Source organism: Rhinopithecus bieti, unplaced genomic scaffold (assembly GCF_001698545.2).
Source record: "Rhinopithecus bieti isolate Rb0 unplaced genomic scaffold, ASM169854v2 scaffold_4907, whole genome shotgun sequence".
Lineage (NCBI taxonomy): Eukaryota > Metazoa > Chordata > Mammalia > Primates > Cercopithecidae > Rhinopithecus > Rhinopithecus bieti.
Genome location: NW_016804501.1, coordinates 415,963 through 440,523, shown reverse-complemented (window position 1 = coordinate 440,523; position 24,561 = coordinate 415,963). Strand labels below are relative to the sequence as shown.

Genomic DNA, 24,561 nt, shown 5'->3' with positions numbered 1-24,561 from the left:
AACTCCTTTTTTTTTTTTTATTTGAGATGGAGTTTCGCTCTTCCACCCAGGCTGGAGTGCAGTGGCGCGATCTAGGCTCACTGCAACCTCCACCCTACAGTTTCAAGCGATTCTCCTGCCTCAGCCTCCCAATTAGCTGGGATTACAGGTGGCTGCCACCACACCTGGCTGATTTTTGTATTTTTAGCAGAGACAGGGTTTCACCATGTTGGCCAGGCTGGTCTCAAACTCCTGACTTTGTGATCTGCCCCCTTCGGCCTCCCAAAGTGCTGGGATTACAGGGATGAGCCACTGCATCTGGCCCCAGCAACTCCTTTCTTTACTGTGTAGACATGTTTCTGTGTCAACTCAGACCACTTAGCAAAAAGTAGTATGGACATGCCAATTCACAATTTACCATAACTGCTTCCAAGTTTTTTTTTTTTTTATTTTAAAAAACAAACATGCCCTACAATGAATATCCACGTATAGACATCTTGGTAAAACACGTTTCTAGGAGTAGAAGGTCATTTTCATTTAAAATTCAGTCCATATTACTGGGTTGTATCAACTTACACTTCAAAATCAGTACTCCCACTGCCCACAGCCTATCACTGTTACTTTTTTTAAACTTTATCAATTTGAGAGGCAAAAAATAAAAACCTATTAATGAGGATACATTGAAAAAATATATTTACTGGCCATCGATTTTTCTTCTTTTTGGAACCATCTTTTCATGTCCTTTGTCTATTTCTCTAGGTCAGTGACTCTCTTTTCTTATTGATTTATAAAAGCTCTTTCTATAGTAAGGATGTTAACCTTTATTTTTATGTGTTAGCAATTACTGCCATTTCTGTATTTCTCTTTTAACTTTATTCAGGCCAAGCCCCCATTAGACCTACTAATCTTTCCCCATGATTTACGGCTTCAGTTCTTAGACACTTCTTTCCAGCTCCAAAATTATTTCAAAAAATTACCTTTATATTTTTCTACTTTTCTAGTTTTATTTTTTACATTTAAATACTGGATTTATATGGAATTATGGTTGTCAAATATGTGATGTCTTATTATTTTTCAAAACGGAGAGCCTGTTTTTCCACATCAATTACTGTTATACTAAAGAAGTTTCATCATAAAAACGTGAGATAATGTTGCTGCTTTCTCAGCATCTGAGAAAGCCATTCATCTGTTAATATGATAAACTATACTAGAAGATCTTCTCATTTTGTGACATACTGGGATTCCCGGAACAATCCTACTTGCTCATAACTTATTACTATTTTCATACATAGCTGAATTCAGTTTCATATCTTAACATCTATACTTGTAAGTGATCGTGGTCTACAGATTGCCAAGCTTTGAGAGCTTCATTCTTTTCCATCTTTCTTAATGCTCTGGAGTGGCTATAATGATGTAGGCATTCTATTTCTTAAGGGTGAATTAACTTGACCTTTAATTTGTCTTGGCTGACTGCCTGGGTTTAGAGGTATTTCACTAACCAATTATTTTCAAAATTCTTTCAGGTCTATAGATCTATGTCGGTTCCTTATTTATGAAATAATTTCCGCAACTCATGTTTTCTTAGAAAACAGTATTTTTCACTGATTTTCAAGTTCATTCAAATTTGAATATATGTTCTTCATATACTTTAAAGATACCTATAATTTTTTTCCTCTGTCACACACGCTGGAACGCAGTAGCGTGGTCTTGGCTCACTGCAACCTCCGTCTCCCAGGCTCAAACAATCCTCCCACCTTAGCCTCCAAGTAGCTGGGAGCACAGATGTGTGCCACCAAGCCTGGCTAATTTAATTTTTTTGTAGAGACATGGCCTCATGATATCGTCCAGGCTGGTTTCTACCTCCCAGGCTTAAGTGATTCTCCCACTTCACAGCCTCTGTGAGGAGCTGGTGCTACAGGCATGCGCCACCATGCCTGGCTACATTTTTGTAATTTTAGCAGAGACGGGGTTTTGTCATGTTGCCCAGGCTGGTCTCGAACTCTTGGACTCAAGCGATCTGCCTGCCCTGGCCTCTCAGTGTGCTGGGATTATGGGCGTGAGCCACCACACTCCACAGCAATTTATTTCTAAGCAATCTTTTCCACGTCTGATTATAAGTAGCGCAAGTTTTATAATATTTTCAGTTTTGTAGAATACAAATTAGAGACTTAAAGATTTTTCTCCTGTTACACAGAAGTCTGTTTCAGAGATGCCCATATGCCTGGAGGCTCAGCTGTGTCTCCCGAACTTCGGAATCTCTGTGGGCGCAATGCCATTTCTGTCTCCGCATCTATTCAAAGAGAGGCTGGCCTGTGCTTTTGAGAACTGAGAGTTAGCATGAGTTTTGTCAGATACTGAGTAGATCTCTGTTCAAGTGTCTCAGGCTTGGGTGGATGGAGACGGGAAACTTCTGGGTGTGCTGTTTTGTCTGCCAGGTGCCAGGACAATCAGGGAGGTGTGGAGAAGGCCATGCTGGTTGGCAGCAGCCTTGTGCGCAGGGCTGCTCCTCTGCGAGCCCCACAGCTGGCAGGGGTCAGGCGCCTTCCCTGGGCTCACAACCCCTCTCCACGCTCCATAGCTGGCTGTGTCAGGCGCCTTCCCTGTGCTTACAAACCCTGGGGCAGGAGGCAGGTTCGGGCTGTGGTTTCTTTCTGGGGTGTGAGAAGCGATGAGGTACTGCTGCCTCTGGGATGCTCCCAGCTTGTTCCAGCCTCCTGACCGCCCCTCTGTGGCTGACGGTCGACTCCCCTGGGGTCACTGCCCTGAGTCTCAAGGGCACTTCTCTGCGAGCTCCAGGTGTGCTGCCTTACCCTGACATACAGACAGTACCTCCCCCTGCTTTCTAGAGCAATAACCATTTTCATCCTCTACTTATTACAATCCTTTGTTATTCCAATGAGAGTCTGCGGGTGGCCGGGAAGGGTGAGAGATGGATCATTTGTGTTCAGGTAACCTCCCGGAATGAGAGGCCCAAAGACACACATAGTGAATTGCCTAGTTAGCAGTTCATCCGCACGGATTTGGTTTTGCTGAATGATCACCATTCTCATACAGCAAGGCATCTTTATGCAAAGGATGGTCCTCTTACCACCCCAGCCTACTTCCTCAATCTCTCGTCTCCACTCTGCCTTTCCTTCTGACCCAACAGCTGTCACCTCGCCTCACTGCCACACCTGTCACACTCCATTCCAGGCCACCAGTGCGACCAGAAATCTCTGAAGTCGCTCCAGTAGCTTAATTGCATCACAAAGTCACCAGACTGGATAAAGTTATTCTGCTGACCTAAAACCTGTCAGATGTGCTGGCCCCTCCCCCACAGGGTACGCCTGGACAAGATGGCGAAGGCTCCTTCACCAGCTACCCCCCCAGTCACTGCTGACTACCTACCACATCTCAGCACAGGGCCGGGCAGCTCGCACCACGGGGCTCCTGCCTAGGGCTGCACCCCTGCCTCGGTGCCTCCCGTTCCTCTCGCAACACCAGGTGAACGCCTCTCCTCCACAGAACCTCCCTCCCGCGGGGGGAGCCCACTGCTGCTCCACACGGGCTTCCATGAGGTTCCTGGCTACGGGGCCTGCTCTGGCCTTTGCTTCTGTCTGCTTTTTAATTGCACTGGCTTTTTATTTTTACGTGCATGTGTGTCCTGCGACATGAAAGTCTCCCTCCAAGAACATAATAAAGTAACTGAAATCGAGTGAGCGAAGTATCGCCTGGCAGAGATTCTCAAGGAACCTGCTTTGACAAATAAATAAATGAATTTCACTGGTACAACAGTTTGCAAATAAACAGCTTCAGAAGTCCCAGGGAGTACGAAGGATTATTTGAAACTTTCTGCAAACGTCCAGTACACTGAACAGACTGTTAGACACATACCTAAGGGCTGCTCACACCCACGTTACCTCCAGTGCCACGCTAGGCAAGCACGCCACAGCGCAGAAGGCGGAGGTTTAGCGCAGAACCCGCAGGGGCCTCCAACCCCAACCCAGCCTGCAGGTGAGGTCGCCGAGGATCCTGCGCTTGCCGACTTACGGTGGAACGTGCAAGGCCAACATGCAAGTGGCGGCATACCTTTCACCAGCTTCCCGTCCGGGACGGTCTTACTGGACGACGCCTCCTTCTTCCCGCCTGAGCCTGCCCGTGCTCCCACCTCGGTCGTGTCTTCAGGCGCGCCGTCCTCCCCAGTGTCACTCGGCTTCTCAGGAGCAGAGTCTGTGGGAGCCTCTTCTGGTGCGGACACAGCCTAGAGATGAAACGTCACTATAAACTGTCAGCAAGAAATTATACAGACATTTTCAAAAAAGAGAGATGTATACAGTATGTATGCTTCACTGGACAATGGCAATTGTACATTACTGCCCAAGCAGCACTGGGAACAGACTTCCAAATCCAGATCTGCTATTTTTTCTTACAACAGAATGTATCAAAGAGGAACAGATTTCCTCCTGTCTGAAAAACACTATACTCTTTGCAGCCCTAATACTGCCTTGGGGACCAATCTTCGGTACCTTTTCTTTGGACGCTGATTACTGAGAATTCTTTAGAAATACCACATTCTCCCCATCCCCTACAGGAGTCAGTTTCCTTCAGTGTGGGCCGTGCCATCGGGGACAAAGGTCTGAAGGAATCTCCTGAGAAGCAAGGTCCATGTGGTCTCTTCACCAAAACTGGCTTTACAAAAATGCCAGGGCGTCTGTATAGCTGAGAAGAGCAGAGCAAGGCAGACGATGGGGCTGTGGGACAAAAAGCACTTCCAAGGGCACCAGCACCACACCAGGGACCTGCTGAGGGGAAGGGCGTGCAGGAGGAGGCAGAGGCTGTGCTGCAGGACACCCCCAGCACCAGCTGGCCAGGTATGAGGCGCCCACATATATATATACATATATATATTTTTTTTTAATTTTATTTTTTTTATTTTTATTTTTTTGAGAGAAAGTCTCACCTCTGTTGCCCAGGCCTGGAGTGCAGTGGCGTGATCTCTGCTCACTATGCAAGTCCACCCCCGGGGTCCATTGCCATTCTCACTGCCTCAGCTCCAGAGATAGCTGGAACTTGCAGGCATCGCTGCCATGCCTGCTAATTTTTTGTATTTTTAGCAGAGACAGCGGTTTCACCCATGTTATGCCAGATGGTCTCGATCCTCCTGGACTCATGATCCGCCTCGCCTCAGCTCCCAAAGTGATAGGATTACCGGGCATGAGCCACCACAGCCCGGCTCCATTATTTTATATATTTCATACATGCTAACACACAGAAGCAGGGTACCCGGCTGTCAGGAATGTGCTAAAAAACTGTAGAGCAGCCAAAACATCGAACAGCTGAAGGGAACAGGATTTTTTTGTTTGATTTAGAATTGTGCTGGACAGGCCGGGCGCGTGGCTTCAGCCTGTAGATCCCAGCACTTTGGGATGGTCCGAGACGGGTGGATCACGGGTCAGGGATCGAGACCATCGCTGGCTTAACCGGTGAAACCCGTCTCTACTAAAAATACAAAAAACTAGCCCGGGCGAGGTGGGCGGCGCCTGTAGTCCCAGCTACTCGGTTTTATTTTTTTTAAGGGCTGAGGCAGGAAATGGTGTGAACTGCCGGGAGGGCGGAGCTTGCAGTGAGCTGAAGATCCGGCCACTGCATCCCAGCCTGGGCGATCAGAAGAGATCCGTCATAAAAAAAAAAAAAAAAAAAAAGAATGTGCTGGACAAACAATCATCATACTGTGAATGTGGGCAGATGCTTCAACAGATCTAAGTTCCAGAGCTAAGGGGGACGTGAAAGATGAGTGTTGCCAGACATACATTAAGAAGGTGAAGAAATCACTAGCCCTTTCACCTGTAGGAGATAAACGAAAGTGACTTCTGATCCGAGGCAAGAGCCACTTGTAACAGCTTCACAGCCTCCCTGTGGTTCAGACACGTACCTGCGGTGCTATCGCCCCCTTCCTTCTGGAGAAAGGAACTGCTTCTTAAACTCATAATAGGCATTATATGGTGCCATGGCTGGCAGGAATTCAAATCTGATGCAGAAAGAGAAAGAAAATGGGTTCTATTTTTGCCAAGGATAAGCACAGGGCGAAGCACAGCAGGTCCCTGTTCCCTAGCTCTTTACTGATTCCGCAACTCTAACAGAGTGTGGTTACTATTACATGCTACTCAGAGACGAGGTATGACGGACGGCCACACGAGGGTCGAAATCGCTTGCCCCGGGGTTATCACAGGTCACATCTGCAAACTGACTAACATATTTTTAGGCTCTTTACTAGCACTGAGGCATGGGAATTACTTGGTTTTTAAAAAGAAGGGTTTGTGTCTAGATTTTTAGGCGATCTTGAAAACCATGAATTAAGGCTTTTATTTTAAGTTAGCGTCAAAAATTCTTAACTTACAAAATGAAACAAACAAAAACAGGTACGATAATTTAAAACCCAAGTCTAAGCGATTTAACAAGCCAGGTTAAAAAAATGATATTTATCACTAAAGACATTGGTTGGGTGTGGTGGCTTCATGCTGTAATCCCAGCACTTTGGAAGGCCGAGGCAAGTGGATCACTTGAGGTCAGGAGTTTGAGACCAGCCCTGGGCCACACAGTGAAACCCCGTCTCTACTAAAATACAAAATTAGCCAGGCATGGTGTGCGCCTGTAAGTCCCCAGCTACGTCGGGAGGCTGAGATACGGAGAACTGTTTTAGGCCCAGGGGTAAAGGTTGCAGTGAGCCGAGATCACGCCACTGCACTCCAAGCACTGCGGTGGACACAGTGAGATTCCATCTAAAAAAAGACATTTGAGCCAAGAAAGGATTAAAATACATAAAAAAAAAAAATCATTCTGTACCCTTACATTTTTTTTTGATTTGTTTTGTTTTTTTGAGATGGATCTCGCTCTGTTGCCCAGGGCTGGATGCAGTGGCCGGATCGTCAGCTCACTGCAAGCTCCGCCTCCTGAGGTTTAGCCATTCCCTCTGCCTCTAGCCTCCTCGAGTTAGATGGGACTTACAGGCGCCCACGACATCGCCCGGACTAGTTTTTTGTGTTTTTAGTAGACCCCCGGGGTTTCACTGTGTTACAGGTGGTCTCGATCTCCCTGATGTGACCGACCATTCTCGGTCTCGGCCTCCCAAAGTGCTGGGATTACAGGCTTGAGCCACCGCGCCCAGCCTGTACCTACATTTTTTAAAAAAGGCTAAACGAAATCCCCAAATGCCATATACCTAACATATCAAATTCTTCTTCTGACCTTTGATCATTCTTGGCACGAACACTGGTCTCGAACTTCAGGCCGTTCCTGGCGACATACTCGGCTAGCTTGTCAATCACAGGCTGGACGTCGGGGGGCGGGGGGATGATGGCGGCCACGGGGGCAAGTGCACTGTGGGAGAAGAGTCTGTGAGGGCCCTGGGCCTCAGGGGCTCACCAAGCTCAGTCCTGGCTGCTCGGAGGTCCTCACCGCCTCAGATGTCCACAGAGACATGTGAGTTACAAACAGTGTATAGGGGAGGCTCTTGTTGAAGATGATGCATACGACAGAAACTAAAGTCAACTAGACAGGATTATTGTCAAGAGTGAAAATGGGGATTTTAGTGATAAAAGGTGCATTTTTCCTACTGATTAACATTTCTCCCCAATCACAAGCTAATTCTTAGAAATAACCAAGAGTAAGTTTTTTTGTTGTTGCTGTTATATTAAAAAAAAAAGTCAGCAAGCATGATTCAGCTTCCTTCATTTCCTGTTTGACCTGCTCAGCGTGACCAGAAAGAGTCGTTTTTACAGAAACTCCCGTGTTTCATTACATTTCCCAAGAGCCTCCTTTCAAGGTGGGGCATTCCAGGCCCTCTGGTAAAGCGCCTGTCTCCTACTTGTCCCACGAACACGGGGGGCACTCGCTGTTGGAGAAGCTAGGGCTCTGCCGATGGCTTCACAGGTTAACTTAAGTAGCTGCCAGGCCCCCGCAATGGCCAACAGCTTGGGAGAGACTCATGAAGCACCCCAACATCACCTTCCTCAACTTTACGAACCTGCATGTTTTGCAAACAACTGCAGTTTCACTGTATACTGATTTTGCCTAGCACAGCTCAACTGAGACTCTGACACAAAGCGCAAGAACAGATGCTGGAGATCTGGGATCAGCGTGCGACGTGAAATGAACTCAACTTTGTAAGAGATTTAACTTCAACGCTAAAAAGTTTGTGCTACGACCATTTCTGTTTTCCTGTCAACTTTGTAACTTGGGGATTTGGAATAATAACTACTCAGATAATGGGGACCCCTGTATGTGATCCAGATTACAAGCCCCCCATGGAGACACAGACGGCTCCAGTGACTGCAGTGCTAAGTGACCCACACAGCAGGCGCCGGCGGACGCTATGCCTACCTTGTGGTGGTGGTTGTGGAAGTGGCCCCGCTGCTTGTCTCTGCCGTGGTTGGGGGCGGCGGTGGCGTGGTCCCGGGAGGCGGTGGGGCAGTGGTCGTCACTCCAGGGGAGTTAGACACGGTCACACCAGCAGGAAGGGTGCTGTAGTAAGTGGCCACGTCGATTCCGGGAGGGGGGGGCGCCAGGCAGTAAGTGCCATCCGGTAGCATGTAGTAGCTGTAATACATGGCTGCCACGGTCGCTGTGGAGACACATTGCCCGGGAGTGAGCGTGGCCAGCGACAGACTGGTCCGTGAGTCCACAACACAGTCACAAGAGCCTGTCCCCCGGCAAGATGCAGCCTTGCTTCTGCTCACTTCCAACCATGCCGTTTTCTAGATTTTTCTGATACAAAATGTCTGTGCAATACGCAATTTAAAAGAACCAGGCAAAGCCACAACACACATCCAAAGACAGATGGAAAGGGAACGGCATGAGGACATTCAAAGCCACCAGACGTGAATATTCTCTAGACAAATTAATGTTCTCCTTAACTTCAAAATGTGCAGGTTTGGAACAGTCTCCTCTCTAGCGGCAACCAGTCATCCCTTTGTTCACATGGCCCACCAAGGCCACCTATGCTCCTATATGCACATGTGAGGAAATGCCTCTGGCTAGCTCCCTGCACTGACATCAGCTTTCATTCTCCAGGCACGCTGCTCCCTCCGTTCACACGTTAATCCGGAAACTACCCCCTCGGTAAGGCAGGTGCTCCTGGCAACCCCGGCGTCAGCCCCCGGCCCCAGCAACACATGCTGTGTGGGAATTTATTCAGTAAATAAAAGTTCCCAGGCTCACTGAGGCTGTGTCTGGACCTTTCCATCACAGACAGTGGTGGACGCCATCTTCCCACCTATTCTGTGCACACATGCAGGTATCTGTAGGGCAATGGCACGCTGTCTTAACAATTAAAAATCCTGTACATTTATCCTTTTTGGGGCTAAATGTTCAGAACCATGAATCACACAAGATTCAACGATTACTTATGAAATTTAATTTCCAGTCCTATTGTAGATAAGCAAGTAGTTCTGACTACACACAGATTTAATTTCCTCTTTATTAGGAGATGGCAAAATATTTTCTAATTAAGAACTTTTATCTTCATTTTCAATTAATTCACCTTAAAACGATAACACTGAAAAACAGTGAAAGCTTAACCATGGTTTCCAGTAATGTATGCTATGCAGAGAAACATTTCAGAAGTACAACTTAGACTCTCTTGACCTTTCCGTCTTAGATTGGCAAGGCAGCATAATTCCAATCTGTAGGCATATTCTCCAGCTGCTAATGACTTATTTAAATTAATTATACATGATGAACTCCTAAACCGTCGCTCTCTAGCTCCATGTTACATACCAACCACCAGGACACAGAAACAGCAATACTCCAAATTTTCAAAACAAGATAAGTGGGCTCAATGTACTCCACGTTATTGTCTACACAGAAATATCTGAGTACCATCTCTGAGAAAAGGCCAGGGGCAGGGATGAAACCCTTGGAGGTCAATGGGAGGAGGCTGACAGCAGGGCAGGCACTGTCTCTGAGGCTCCTGTAGGGGCAGGTCCTGTCTTCACTGTCTCTGTAGCCTCTGCACTGAGCACAGATTATGTGCTGGACCGACGAACTGACCTGATAGTCCAACACAGGCTTTCCTATCAAAATCAGGAATCCAAATATAGGCACATGCTTCTGTAAGAGACAACGTCATCCCTGGAAGAAGGGAGCTGCTGCTTCTATCCACTCCCTGCTGGAGCCATCAGGCTACTATGTATGGGCCAGGGTGAAGCCAGCACTCGAGGGGAGACAGCGCAGCCCACTGTGTGCTTGGCTCTGGGGAGGGCTGGGTGGAACTGACCCTACTACTGACTGGCTACTGTCAGGTCTCAAGCCTCCCACTTCAGCAGGAAGGACGGAAACCCCATGTTCTGCCCTGGACAGTCAGTCTCATCCCTAAAAAGAAGCCCAAATATGTTTTAAACTGGGGCTACAAAGGAAGGGATCTGAATTCATAAAAACAAACAAAACAAAAGTTTATAATTATTTCAATTAGTAGTACATATTATGCAACTCCAACCTGATACCTGCATTCTCTATGTAACTGTGTAAAGTGCAATCACCCTGGAACACGACAGAGATGAAGAAATTATTTTCAAAGCTAAGCGCCATTTCTTTGAAAGAACCTGCAGACTGTTAGACTGTATGACCTTCCTGAGCATTCCATCTTGTTAAATAAAAACAAAGTGTTAAAAAAAAATAGCAGTGCTGGCAAAATGGCAGACTACTCAGAGACTCATCCACTACAAAACAAAGCCAAAAACGTTGGCTAAAACATAATGAAAAATTTAGGCTGGGTGCAGTGGTTCACATTTATAATCCTGGCACTTTGGGAGGCTGAGGTGGGAAGATGCTTCAGGCCTGGGCAATATCGTCAGACCCCAACTCCAAAAAATAAAATAAACTAGCTGGGCATGGTACACACCTATCGTCCCAGCTACTTGGGACGCTGTGGCAGGAGAATGGCTGGAGCCCAAGTTCGGGGCTGCAGTGAGGTGTGATGGCACCACTACGCTCCAGCCTGGGTGATGGAGTGAAGCCCTGAGCTGAGCTCACAAAAAGAAAAAACGGCTGTCTCTAGGTGTAAAATGAAACCAACCCCCAAATCTGAAAGCACCTCCAGGGACATCCTCGTCTGGGTCCACAACTTGCTTCAGAGGCTCCACGCAAAAACCACCCAGGCTGACCATGCTCTGGGCACACTCTTGACCCAGACCCAGGAGATTCTCACGAAGCAGAGCTGTGAAGCCGAGATACGCGCAGCCTCTGTGAGCCAGGCTGCTACTAGCCACTGCTGCTGTGACCTCTTCCCTGTGGTTCTCTCCAAAGTTTTAATCAAATTGGAAAATCGTCCTGTTTCTCAAAAGGACTCCAAGAGAAATAAAGTATGTGCTGTTCAATGAGATGAAAACACTCATCTGTTGGCAGACGGTGGAACGCGGGGCGTGTCCTGTGGCACTGCCATGCTCCGAGGCGGCCCGGGAACCAACGCCGCAGGGGTTCATGAATTCCGCTACACTGCTCTTTGGTTGCCTCTCCCAGATTCCCATTTCGTAGGGTGTCAGGGATGTGAAGATCTGAGGGAGGACATCAGATGCATCCTTCCCCAGATGCTGTGGCCCTGGTGGGAGGCAGGACGGGCACAAGGCATCTGGAGCAGCCCAAGGCCAGTCTCCTGAAGGGCTTCTGCCGCTTGCCCAGCCCGCCCCTTGCCCTGGTTTCTGGTCCCCAGGTCTCTGTCCTTGGCACAGCCTCACAGGGTCTCTGCCTGCCACGAGAGGCCCCTTTTCAGCTTATCTCCAGTGCCACCTCCTTGGCAGACGCAGGGGGCCTTTGCTCTGGGCTCACGTGGGACCTCACGTGGGACCTCACGTGGGACCCCATGCACAATGCCCTAAGGCGACTCCTGCGCCACCAGGACTGGGGTGCAGCTATGGCCCCAAGGACTCCTCATCTCCAAATAGTGACCACAAAACCTCAGCAGCTCGTACAGCTCCTGGCATGAGCAGGCCCTCAGTAAGTGTTTAATGAGTGAGTTCATGCCAGCTGTTGGCACGGCCTGGGCTGCTTCTAAAATGCCTCAGTGCTAAAATATCCTGCAGTGACCATGAAGCTGCTTGACACATGCCCCACACAGTGGCAGCACCACACAGCTCACAGAACCCTTTAACTGGACTGAAGCCCTTTAAACTGACTAGCAACTACAGGACATGGGGATTTTGTACACAGCCCCTTGTATGTTGTATACAGCAATTCTCATGAACACTAAACTTTAAGAATTTCTGGACTAGAATAGGGTGAGAACAGAATTAGAATCTACAAGCTGGGCTGTAGTCTACAAACTGCAGTCTGGGCTGGCAAAAGTCACATCAGTTTTACAATAACTGTGCCATCACTAGTCATAAATGGGGGCGGGCACAGCGTGCCAAGGGGCTCCTGCTGTCCTCAGGCTGCCACGACATGCAGGGAATCTCCTGGGCTTATCATGAGGCTACTTCCCAACAACCTCACCACACACTGACAACACCGTGAAATGGAAAATGCACTGAAGCCACCTGTAACCTACCAAACATCATGGCACAGCCTCACCTGCCTTAAATGTGCTCAGGGCACCTACAGTAGCTGATGGCTGGATGAAATCATCTAACACGAAGCCTATTTTATAATAAAGTTTTTAGCATCTCAAGTAATTTACTGATGCTCTACTGAATGCAAATTGCATTTGCCCCATCATCAAGTTGAACCCTCAGTAAGCTGGGACCACATATATCTTGTTAGGTTTGTTGCTGTTCTCAGGATTTTCTATTGAATTTCCCAAAAGAGGACTAGGTTTTAAAGTAAGTTAAATGCTGATGTAATGTTACTCTAATAAACACTATGAGTACTACGAAAGCCTACTCCAAATAAATCCAAGAAAGAAATTCCAACAGGTACCTACACAGTCCCTAAAGGCAAGTGTAGTTGTATGATGAGAACCAAGCTGCTTAAAAGCAGGAAGCACATTTGTAAGTCCTTCTTCCCCAATGCTGCCTCCTCTGAAACGAGCAGCGCTACTTAACACAGGTCAGAGAAATCTGCCTAATTATCTCCCAAGGCCCCTCTATTCAACTGGCTTCTTGCAAAAACCAGAGCCAGTTTCCTGGTATCTCTGCATGATCTTAATCTCGTGTAAATTCAACAGACAGAACAGAACTCCTGTGCTGAGAAGGTTCTTAGAGAGGAGGAGACTGGTGAGCAACCACCTTTCTGGAAGAACTAAGTCGGGGAGGATGAACAATGTGTGTATTAAGAATGAAAACAGGGCCGGGCGTGGTGGCTCAAGCCTGTCATCCCAGCACTTTGGGAGGCCGAGGCCGAGATGGGCGGATCACGAGGTCAGGAGATCGAGACCATCCTGGCTAACATGGTGAAACCCCGTCTCTACTAAAAAATACAAAAAACTAGCCGGGCGAGGTGGCGGGCACCTGTAGTCCCAGCTACTCGGGAGGCTGAGGCAGGAGAATGGCGTAAACCTGGGAGGCGGAGCTTGCAGTGAGCTGAGATCTGACCACTGCACTCCAGCTCCGGAGACAGAGCGAGACTCCGTCTCAAAAAAAAAAAAAAAAAAAAAAAAAAAAAGAAGAATGAAAATAGGCTGGCCAGGGTGGCTCACGCCTGAAATCCCAGCACTTGGGGAGGCCAAGGTGCAGGGATCACTTGAGGCCAGGAGTTCCAGACCAGCCTGGCCAACGTGGTGAAACCCCATCTCTACTAAAAGACACAAAACAATTAGCTACTTGGGAGGCTGTGGCAGGAGAATCACTTGAACCCGGGAGATGGAGGCTGCAGTCAGCTGAGATCAGAGACAAACTGCCTCCAAAAAAAAAAAAAAAGAATTAAAATAGTTAAGAGTTCTATGGAGATAAGTATAGATATTCTGAAAAAACACACCTGAGTAAGCCCCTGTGTTTTAGCCAGGCAAATGTCACTAGCTGAGCATATCTGAGAGGCAGCAACAAGCCAGCCTTCCTGTCTCCCGGCTCTCCAGACATCCAGAGCCAGATGGTGGCCTCGCTGCTCCCACAGCCCCAGGCTCTTCCTCAGCACTGGCCATGCCTCTATCTCCTTTCCTGGATCTCTAAATCCTGTTGACAGGGACTCTTCTAAGTTCAATGGCTTTAAATTCTATTTATACTTGATGGCGGCAGAATTCACATCTCCAGCCCTGAGCTGAACTTGAGCTTGTGCATTTACCACCTACTCAATGTTCCCACTAGGACATCTCATCCATATTTCAAGTTGAATGTGTCCAGAACAGAGCCCCTGATTTCTCCCATGCCTCTCTTCTGCAGTCCCTCAACACAGGAGGTGGCCACACTCCTCATCCATCCAGTTCATCTGTCAGACCCCACGGCTGATGCCCCACGATTCAGCTCTGCGTCCTACCCTCCAGCTCCAGCACCTCCTGCCCTCCACGTGCACAGCCTCTTGGCTGCTGCCTGCCCTGGGGTTTTCCGCCCTTGCCTCCACAGTTTCTGCCTGAATCCCTCCCACGGTGACCTCTCTCAACTAGGGTCAAGCTAAGTCCCTTGTCTGGGAAGCCCTCCTGCAAACCTACTTGCCCGCTTCTCCCACCTCATGTCCCGTTGCTGTCCCATCCCCGACCCTGCACATGGTCATTGCTGGGCTCACCTGCACTTCCTCTGGTCTCTGGTCATGGGAGGCCTCCCCGACCCATGATGCCAGCACTGCTAGCCTCCCCAGAACCCTGGTCCCCTTGTCATGGCCACTTTCTCCATTGCTCTTGGTCACGTGCCCACTGTCACTGTCTGGCTCTGCCTCCAGAACACAGGCTCCACGGCAGAAGCAGCTTTGTCCCCTGTGTTCCTGGCATGGCAGAGCATGATGCAAATCCCTCAATGCCTGTACAAGTTACACAGCAGAGAACGGGAATGAGCATGGCACGAGCTTTTTGTTTTTTTTTTTTTGAGATGGAGCCTCGCTCTGTTGCCCAGGCTGGAGTGCAGCGGTGCAATCTCGGCTCACTGCAAGCTCCGCCTCCCAGGCTGATGCCATTCTCCTGCCTCAGCCTCCCCAGCAGCTGGGACTACAGGCGCCTGCCACCATACCTGGCTAATTTTTTATATTTTTAGTAGAGACGGGGTTTCACCGTGTTAGCCAGGATGGTCTCAATCCCCTGACCTCGTGATCCGCCAGCCTCAGCTTCCCAAAGTGCTGGGATTACAGGCGTGAGCCACCGTGTCTGGCCGGCATGAGCTTCTCCATGGCAGTAAAGGCTCCTGCAGATGGTGGCACCCAGCACCCACATTCCTAGGGAAAGACATACCCATCCAGCAATTCAAGGTCCTTCCAAACTTTACCTGTCAAATGGGAGGGCAACATTAAGGCATTTTCAGATATCCAAGAATTTAAAAAACTTTGTGTTCCTATGTACCCTTCCTTGGCAAACTACTGCAGGATGTGCTCCAGCAAAATACAGAAGTAAACATACTAACAACAGTAACAGGAACGAACACAGGAAAGAAAGACAAGTCACAGAAAAGTACTGGCTACAGGCACAGAACACCGATGGTCCGGGGGGGACACAGAAACCCAGCTGTCAATTTCACCAAATGCACACTGCAAACAAACAACCCACACACCAGAGAAGCTGGCTGCACCTGGATCTAGCAGCAGCAAATGAGGCATCAGAAGTCAAGACCTGCCTAAAAGATGGCACCATTACATGAGTCTACACTACAACAGCGCTGTAGGTCCTCAGCAAGGAAGTCAGCACAGCTCCATCTGAGAACTGCCTCTCAAGGGTGATCTGGACTTGCCTGCATTCCCTTCCGTTCTTTGTCCACACGCACACTTCTCAGATATACAGAGTGGGCTGCATTGCGAAGATGATGTGCACGTTCCCAATACTCACCTGAGATCTCTCCAATTCAGGCTAATGGTTCAGCAATATATGCAGTCATCTGTAATACTATGCATGTACATGTATTAGTGTGTCATACAGAACATGCAATATGCAGCAAATTTCCCAGACCATAACCGATGTTTGTTTCCATTTAATTTTCAAGCTGGATTCTAGGAGGACGCCACTGAGAGGGGATTAACCCTAGCAATGCTGGTGAGCCAGGTAGCCGCTTGCTCTGAAGCCCAAAGCCTGACCCACTGCCAAGAGCCACTGTTCCCTGCAGGCTTATTCGGCTGCTGGATCAATGTCAGCATACATTGTTTTCATGGCAATTCCACTACTTAATGTAAAATTCTACAATACTTCTTTTTTTTTTTTTTTTTGACAAAAAAAAAAAAAAAGGCCTTACTAAAAGTTTTATTACCATCTGAAGATGCAGACCCCTGAAAGAGGTATTTTTAGTCCCTTCAGACTGTGGCAGCCTACTTGATTTGAGACTCTTACTCTGCTTGCGGTTCGAGTGCTGCCTTATTCACAGTGAATACCTGCACCCCAGGAGAGGTTCAAATTCTGTGCATGGAAATGTCAGGCATTGACAACACAATTCAAGAATAATTGTTCTTATTACTGAATTCTGCATTCTCAAGAGTGAGGAAAGTGCCTAATACACCCGGGGGATGTTAGAAACCTTCAAGGTCTTCTAGAAGTGAATGAGAGAAAACAGGGCTGAGAAACTCTTTCTCCTGCAAGTTTCTCTTTTCTACTCAGTTATCTCCATTCTCAAGACTTCTGACTTCATCTCCTGAAGTCAGATAATTTTCAAGAATTCCTAAAAGACCCCTTCTGGCAATTGTTTGTTTTAGGCAGGGTGGTTACCTATTAGCTCTCTATAACATAAATCTCATATTGCAAGAATAAAAATAGTAAAACAAACCAAAAACTCCTTAAGATGTAAGCCCAGAGTTTTTAAGAAAATATGACTTCCTTCCCATACTCCCAAATACTTAAAAGCATTTACTATTTGGCTCATCACACATTGTGTCCAAATATTTTCCAACTGAGATAAAACAGTGATATGGTTTGGCCGTGCCTCCACCCAGATCTCATCTTGATTTGTAACTAGCACAATTCCCATGTGTCGTGGGAGGAGCCTGATGGGAGGTGACAGAATTATGGGGGTGGGTCTTTCCTGCGCTGTTGTCGTGTTAATGAATGAGTCCCACAAGATCTGACGGTTTCAAAAACAGGAGTTTCCCTGTACAGGCTCTCTTTGCTTGCCGCCATCCACGGAAGACATAACTTGTTCCTCCTTGCCTTCTGCCATGATTGTGAGGCCTCCCCAGCCATGTGGAACTGTTAAGTCCATTAAACCTCTTTTTCTTTTTTCTTCTTCTTTTTTTTTTTTTGAGACGGAGTCTGGCTCTGTCACCCAGGCTGGAGTGCAGTGGCCGGATCTCAGCTCACCGCAAGCTCCGCCTCCTGGGCTTACGCCATTCTCCTGCCTCAGCCTCCCGAGTAGCTGGGACTACAGGCGCCCGCCACCTCGCCTGGCTAGGTTTTGTATTTTTTAGTAGAGACGGGGTTTCACCATGTTAGCCAGGATGGTCTCGATCTCCTGACCTCGTGATCTGCCCGTCTCGGCCTCCCAAAGTGCTGGGATGACAGGCTTGAGCCACCGCACCCGGCCCAAACCTCTTTTTCTCTACAGTCTCAGGTATGTCTTTATCAGCAGTGTGAAAATGGACTAATACAGTAATTTGGTACCAGAAGTGGGGGACTGCTGAAAAGATAACCCCAAAATGTGGAAGTGACTTTGAAACTGGGTAAGAGGCAGAGGTTGGAACAGTTTGGAGGGCTCAGAAGAAAACGGGAAAGTTTGGAACTTCCCAGATATTTGTTGAATGGCTTTGCCCAAAATGCTGACAGTGATAGGAACAATAAGGTCCAGGCTGAGGTGGTCTGAGATGGAGATGTGGAACTTGTTGGGAACTAGGGCAAAGGTGACTTGTTATGTTTTGGCAAAGACATTGGTGGCATTCTGCCCCTGCCCTAGAGATTTGTGGAACTTTAAACTTGAGAGAGATAATTTAGGGTATCTGGTGAAAGAAATTTCTAAGCAGCAAAGCACTCGAGAGGTGACTTGGGTGCTGTTAAAGGCATTCAGTTTTATAAGGAAACAGAGCATAAAGGTCTAGAAAATTTGTAGTCTGACAATAGAAAAGAAAATCCCATTTTCCGGGGAGAAATTCAGGCTGGCTGCAGGAATTTGCATAAGTAACCAGGAGCCAAATGTGAATCCCCAAGACAACGCGGAAAATGTCTCTAGGACACGTCAGAGGTCTTCATGGCAGCCCCTCCCATCATAGGCCTGGAGGCCTAGGAGGAAAAAATGATTTCATGGTCCAGGCCCAGGGTCCCTGTGCTGTGTGCAGCCAAGGGACTTGGTGCCCTGTGTCCCAGCTGCTCTAGCTATGACTAAAAGGGGCCAATGCATAGCTCGGACTGTGGCTTCAGAGTGTGGAAGCCCTAAGCTTTGGCAGCTTCCATGTGGTGAGCCTGCGAGTGCACAGAAGTCAAGAACTGAGGTTTGGGAACCTCTGTCTAGATTTCAAAGGACGTATGGAAATGCCTGGATGCCTAGGCAGAAGTTTGCTGCAGGGGCAGGGCCCTCATGGAGAACCTCCGCTAGGGCAGTGTGGAGGGGAAATGTGGGGTTGGAGCCCCCAAGGAGAGTTCCTATTGGGGTACTGCCTAGTGCAGCTGTGAGAAGAGGGCCACCATCCTCCAGACCCTAGAATGGTAGATCCACCAACAGCTTGCACCATGTGCCTGGAAAAGCCACAGACACTCAACACCAGCCTGTGAAAGCAGCTGGGAGGGAGGCTGTACCCTGCAGAACCACAGGGGTGGAGCTGCCCAAGACCATGGGAACCCACCTCTTGCATCAGCGTGACCTGGATGTGAGACATGGAGTCAAAGGTCATTTTGGAGTTTTACGATTTGATGGCCTTGTTAGATTTTGGACTTGTACAGGGGCTGTGCAGCCCCTTTGTTTTGGCCAATTTCTCCCATATGGATGGTTGTATTTACTCAATGCCTGTACCCCCATTGTATTTAGGAAACAACGAACTTGCTTTTGATTGTATAGGCTGATAGGCAGAAGGGACTTGTCTTGTTTCAGGTGAGATGCTGGACTGTGGACTTCTGAGTTAATGCTGAAATGAGTGAAGACTTTAGGGGGCTGCTGGGAGGGCGTGACTGCCTTTGAAATGTGAGGGTGTGAGACTTCGGAGGGGTCAGGGAGGGGGTAATGATATGGCTTGGCTGTGTCCCCACCCAAATCTCAATCTGAATTTAAATACCCACTATTCCCACATACTGTGGGAGGAAACTGGTGGGAAGTGAGTGAATTATGGGGGCAGGTCTTTCCTGCGTTATTCTCGTCATAGAGTTTTATGACATCTGATAGTTTTAAAAACATGAGTTTCTCTGTGCAAACTCTTTGCCAGCCACCATCCATGTTAAGACATGACTTGCTCCTCCTTGCCTTCTGTCATCATTGTGAGGCCTCCCCAGCCGTGGGGAACTGTAAGTCCATTAAACCTCTTCTTCTCAGTCTCGGGTATGTCTTTATCAGCAGTGTGAAAACAGACTAATATAAACCATAAGGCTATCCGTATCACAACACAGAATGGTTGCCAATGATCTGTTAATGGGTTCTTATATGCCAAGACCTACTTGAGAAAATCAACACTTAACATGCAGTCCATCACAACCACACTGTATTCTGTTGCAACTTTCAGACGACCTAGTATCTTAAAAAAAAAAAAAGTCCCCCAACAAGAGAAGACTCGTTTTGACATCACTGAATTGGATTTGGGAAACCCGAATGAATTCTGTAGTGATGCAAGATTATTCCATTTGTCAAGTTGGGAAACTACCAAAATGAATCTGTCTTGGGCATTTAACCAGTTAGTTGGAATTTTAGCCCACTGTGCTTAAAAGTCACCTCTTTTTGGCAAATAAAACTTTCCTCTAGAAAAAAAAAAGGCCTGTCTCTAAACATTACTTACCATTTTCATCAGTGACCCTCAAAGTAAAAGTTTTCAATTTTTAATGCTATATTGAGGTTTTGAAGACTTCTTACATAAAAATAGTTGTGGGTACAGACAGCAAGTGGCTGAAGTGGGACCTGGGCCCCACCACGGAGAGAAGCAGGCAGAAATGCCATTGACCTGCAGTGGGGATCCTGCCGGTGAGGAGAAGGGGGCTTGTGGACTGGGGGCCCTGCCTGACAGACATGCTGTGATACTCAGGAACGCCTCTCCCTGTGGGTCCCTCACTGGGGGAAGGAAATCCACTCTAGGACATTTTTAGAATCTCACAGAAGACAGCAGAGGACAGGTCTTCCCAAGAAGGCTGTTGGAAGGGAAGACAAAGGAGCTAAGAGAAGGTGAGAGAGCATCAAGGAGAATCCACCCATACCAAGAACACACAGGCTCCCACACCAGGGAAGGAGGAGCGCCAGATGGCATGAGACCCCGCACATACCCCCAGGAAAAGCAGCAGAGGGAAACAGCATGGCATGTGAATGGCAACTCAGACTGAAGAAGCATGTAACCCGAGGAACCTCTGAGCTCTCTGAGCCACAGATGAATCTGGGAAAACAGGAATTCAACAAAGCACAAAAATAAGGTAACACAACCACATGCAATAGAGGGGGAGGCTGTGAGGCAGGGTCCAGCAGGCGCTCTCCCTGTTCCTGTACAGCCATCAGCAGAATGGTATTTACTGGCTTTTTTCTCTTTTGAGACAGACAGGGTCTCGCTCTGTCACCCAGGCTGGAGCACAGTGGCACAACCATTGCTCCCTGCAGCCTGGAACTCCTCGATGCCCTCCCTGCTGCCAACCCTTACACCTCACTTTCCCCAGCAGCCGGGACCAGAGGTGTGCGCCATTATGGTCACCTAATTTTTAAATTCATTTATTTATTTATTTATTTATTTTTTTTGAGACGGAGTCTCACTCTGCCGCCCAGGCTGGAGTGCAGTGGCCGGATCTCAGCTCACTGCAACCTCCGCCTCCTGGGTTTACGCCATTCTCCTGCCTCAGCCTCCCAAGCAGCTGGGACTACAGGCGCCCGTCACGTCGCCCGGCTAGTTTTTTGTATTTTTTAGTAGAGACGGGGTTTCACCATGTTAGCCAGGATGGTCTCGATCTCCTGACCTCGTGATCCGCCCGTCTCGGCCTCCCAAAGTGCTGGGATTACAGGCTTGAGCCACCGCACCCGGCCTTAAATTTTTTTGTACAGACAGTCTCACTGTGTTGCCCAGCCTGGTCTTGACCTCCTGAGCTCAAGAGATCCACTCACCTTGGCCTCCCAAAGTGCTGGGACTATAGATGTGAGTCACCATGGCTGGCCTGGTTTTTACATATTTAAATGGTTGAAAAAAATACAAACAAAACAATAACATTTTATGATGTCAAAATTACATGAAATTAAAACGCTAGGTGAGGCACGGTAGCTCACGCCTGTAATCCCAGCACTCTGAGGGGCTAAGGCGGGTGGGTCATGAGGTCAGGAGTTCCCAGCCTGGCCAAGACAGTGAAACCCCATCTCTACTATAAAAATACAAAAATTAGCTGGGTGTGGTGGCAGGCGCCTGTAATCCCAGCTACTCGAGAGGCTGAGGCAGAGACCTGCTTGAACCCGGGAGGCGGAGGTTGCAGTGAGCTGAGATCGTGCCACTGCACTTCAGCTTGGGAGACAGAGACTCCATCTCAAAAAAAAAAAAAAAAAAAAAAAAAGAAAAAACAACAAAAAAAAGTGAAAACCCTCGTATCCCTCAATTAAGCTTCAGTGAAGCCCTGCCGCACACACGGGTCTACGACCATCTGCAGCTGCCTCCACACCCCAGGGACAGAGCAGGGGTTGCATACAGGCTGGGCAGCTGCAGGGCTGAAGACATGCACCTTTATATAGAAAGGCTATGGAGCTTTGCTGTAAAGCTTAGAAAACCAGCCAAGCATCCAAACAATACCATTGCAGAACCAATGGAATTTAAACTACAAGGAATAAATAGACATGGCTGAAAAAAGTCGCTGACAGGGAAGACGGACACAGTCCTGCTGAGTGCCAAAGAGAAACACAGAAGAAAGGTGACTCGAACCAAGAGGCTGCGTCCTTCAAGCAGAGGCACCAATGCATGGGATAGGAAAGGTGCTCGAGGCACAACAGAAAGGAGCTTCCCGGAAATGAGAACTGAATCTTTGACTGAAAGGTGTACAATATAGTCCCTGAAAAATGGGAAATCAAGTTAATAAAATTTAAGGGCAAAGCGAGACTTCCTCAGATGTTGGGTCAGAAAGAGCATCTGCCTCCCAGAGCAGGGTACGGAAGACAGGGCTGGCCTCGCCCTTTCCACAGCAGCGTTCAGTTCCACTTCTGAATCCCAGGCAAGTGACTCGGTGCATCATTCCCTGCAAATTGCTCTTTATGTTACAAGGCAGCCGAGAAAGATGTTCAAGCACGAAAAAACTCAGAGAGCAGCACAGGAGCAATGAATGCAAACCAACCAATGAACAAACCCAAATAAGCAGTCATGACCCACCCAGCCGCCCTGGGCCACCCTGCCGTGCCGTGGAAATGGCATCAGATGCCAGTTCCCAGAGACCTGAGAGGCCCACAGCATTACCTGAGAGTTTTATACCCAGACAAGCTGTCCTGTTCACATAAAGGTCAAACGCAGGCATTTTTCAAGAGGCAGAAATTCATGAACTATAGCCCTTGTAAAAACGTACTTGTTTATGAAATTCAAATGACCAAGAAAAGATGAATTGAATAAATAACTCAAAAGGAGAAGCTATGGGGAAAAAACAAATCCAGTCAACCATAAAACTAAAATTAAGCAACTGGGGGCCAGGCATGGTGGCTCACGCCTGTAATCCCAGCACTTTGGGAGGCCAAGGCGGGCAGATCACGAGGTCAGGAGATCAAGACCATCCTGGCTAGCACAGTGAAACCTCGTCTCTAATAAAAATACAAAAAATTAGCTGGGCGTGGTGCTGGGAGCCTGTAGTCCCAGCTGCTTGGGAGGCTGAGGCAGGAGAATGGTGTGAACCCAGGAGGCGGAGCTTGCAGTGAGCCTAGATCGTGCCATTGCACTCCAGCCTGGGCGACAGAGCGAGACTCCGTCTCAAAAAAATAAAGCAACTGGGGAATAACAGAACGCAAATACTATTTATAAACTCTCATAATATAAAAATATTTCTATAAAGGAACCAAAGTCAAAGTCATATATATAACATATTAACTGTCCTATTCACTCTTCAATATATTTCTGTATCAGCATATTCAAATCAATCTTACATTTTAAATGGCTACACAACTAAGCAGCTCTCATATCCCCGCGGTGACAATGCAGCAATGCACACGGCACAATGTTTCAGAAGGCAACCGCTCGGTCACTGGTAATCCTTTGAACAAATGCATATACTTTTTGAACTAGCTGTTTATTTTCTAAGATTTTTATCTTGCATATAGGATTATACCGTGTTAGTGCTTAAAAGCAGTAAGTAATTGGCAGGGCACAGTGGCTCATGCCTGTAATCCCAGCACTTTGGGAGGCCAAGGTGGGTAGATCACTTAAGCCCAGGAGTTTAAGATCAGCCTGGGCAACATAGCAAAACCCTCTAGAAAATTCATCTAAAAAATCAGCCAGGTGTGGTGGCACATGCCTGTGGTCCCAGCCGCTCAGGAGACTGAGGTGGGAGGATAGCTTGAGCCTGGGAGGTTGAGGCTGCAGTGAGTCAAGATCACGCTACTCCTATGGCTGAAAGATGAGACTCTGTTCAAAAAAAAAAAAAAAAGGCCGGGCGCGGGCTCAAGCCTGAATACACCACACATTTGGGAAGCCGAGACGGCGGATCACAGGATCCCAGAATCGATGACCAATCCTGGCTAACACGGTGAAACCCGTACTCGTACTAAAAAATAAAAAAACTATACCGTTGTTGGAGGTGCGGCGGGCATCCCTGTAGCCCAGCTACTCGGGAGGACTGAGGCAGGAGAATGGCGTAAACCCTCGGAGGCGGAGCTTGCAGTGAGGCTGATGATCTGGCCCTGCACTCCATCCGTGGAGAGAAGAGCAAAACTCCGTCTAAAAAAAAAAAAAAAAAAAAAAAAAAAAAAAAAAAAAAACCCCCAAAAACAAAAAAAACCCCCCAAAAACGAAGTGTTCATTACAGTATTCAAAAAGCAGAAATAATTGGAAATCATAAATTATCAAATTACCAATTAATGGAGGGCTATTTCATAATAAATCTATACGACAGGATACTAGGCAGCTGCTACAGCGAGGAGAGAGAGATCTAATGCACTGTTATACAAAGATGTTCGATAGATATTAAATGCAAAGAAAAGTTGAAAACTCTAACAAAATCGGGAAAATATACAGCTTTAAAAAACATCTACAATGACAACCTCTCAATGTTCTCCTGACCTTTTTTCAGAACTGAATTCTTTAGGCATAAAGGAAATTTTCATCCAAAGTTCCACAGCTACTTCACTTTTAGATAGCAGTAGCAGGCTCTTCTGTTTAAGTAAAATTCAGTTTATTTTCACTTTAACGTAAGTATTTCTAGAGACACAGCCAACATTTTAATTGATATTCGTGCATAAAGATGATCTTTGTGTTCCACAGATAACAAGCTTCTTTCTTTCCTTT

General features: G+C 47.5%; 1 protein-coding gene across 1 annotated transcript in view; it reads right to left on the bottom strand.

Annotated features, from left to right (window-relative positions):
- SFSWAP (splicing factor SWAP) overlaps positions 1-24,561 on the bottom strand; it is a 95,243-nt gene that overhangs the window by 41,873 nt on the left and 28,809 nt on the right. The window contains 6 exon segments of the mRNA XM_017868819.1: positions 4,048-4,219; positions 4,758-4,760; positions 5,895-5,924; positions 5,926-5,986; positions 7,204-7,335; positions 8,338-8,578. Of these exon segments, the coding sequence (XP_017724308.1) occupies positions 4,048-4,219; positions 4,758-4,760; positions 5,895-5,924; positions 5,926-5,986; positions 7,204-7,335; positions 8,338-8,578 (639 nt within the window).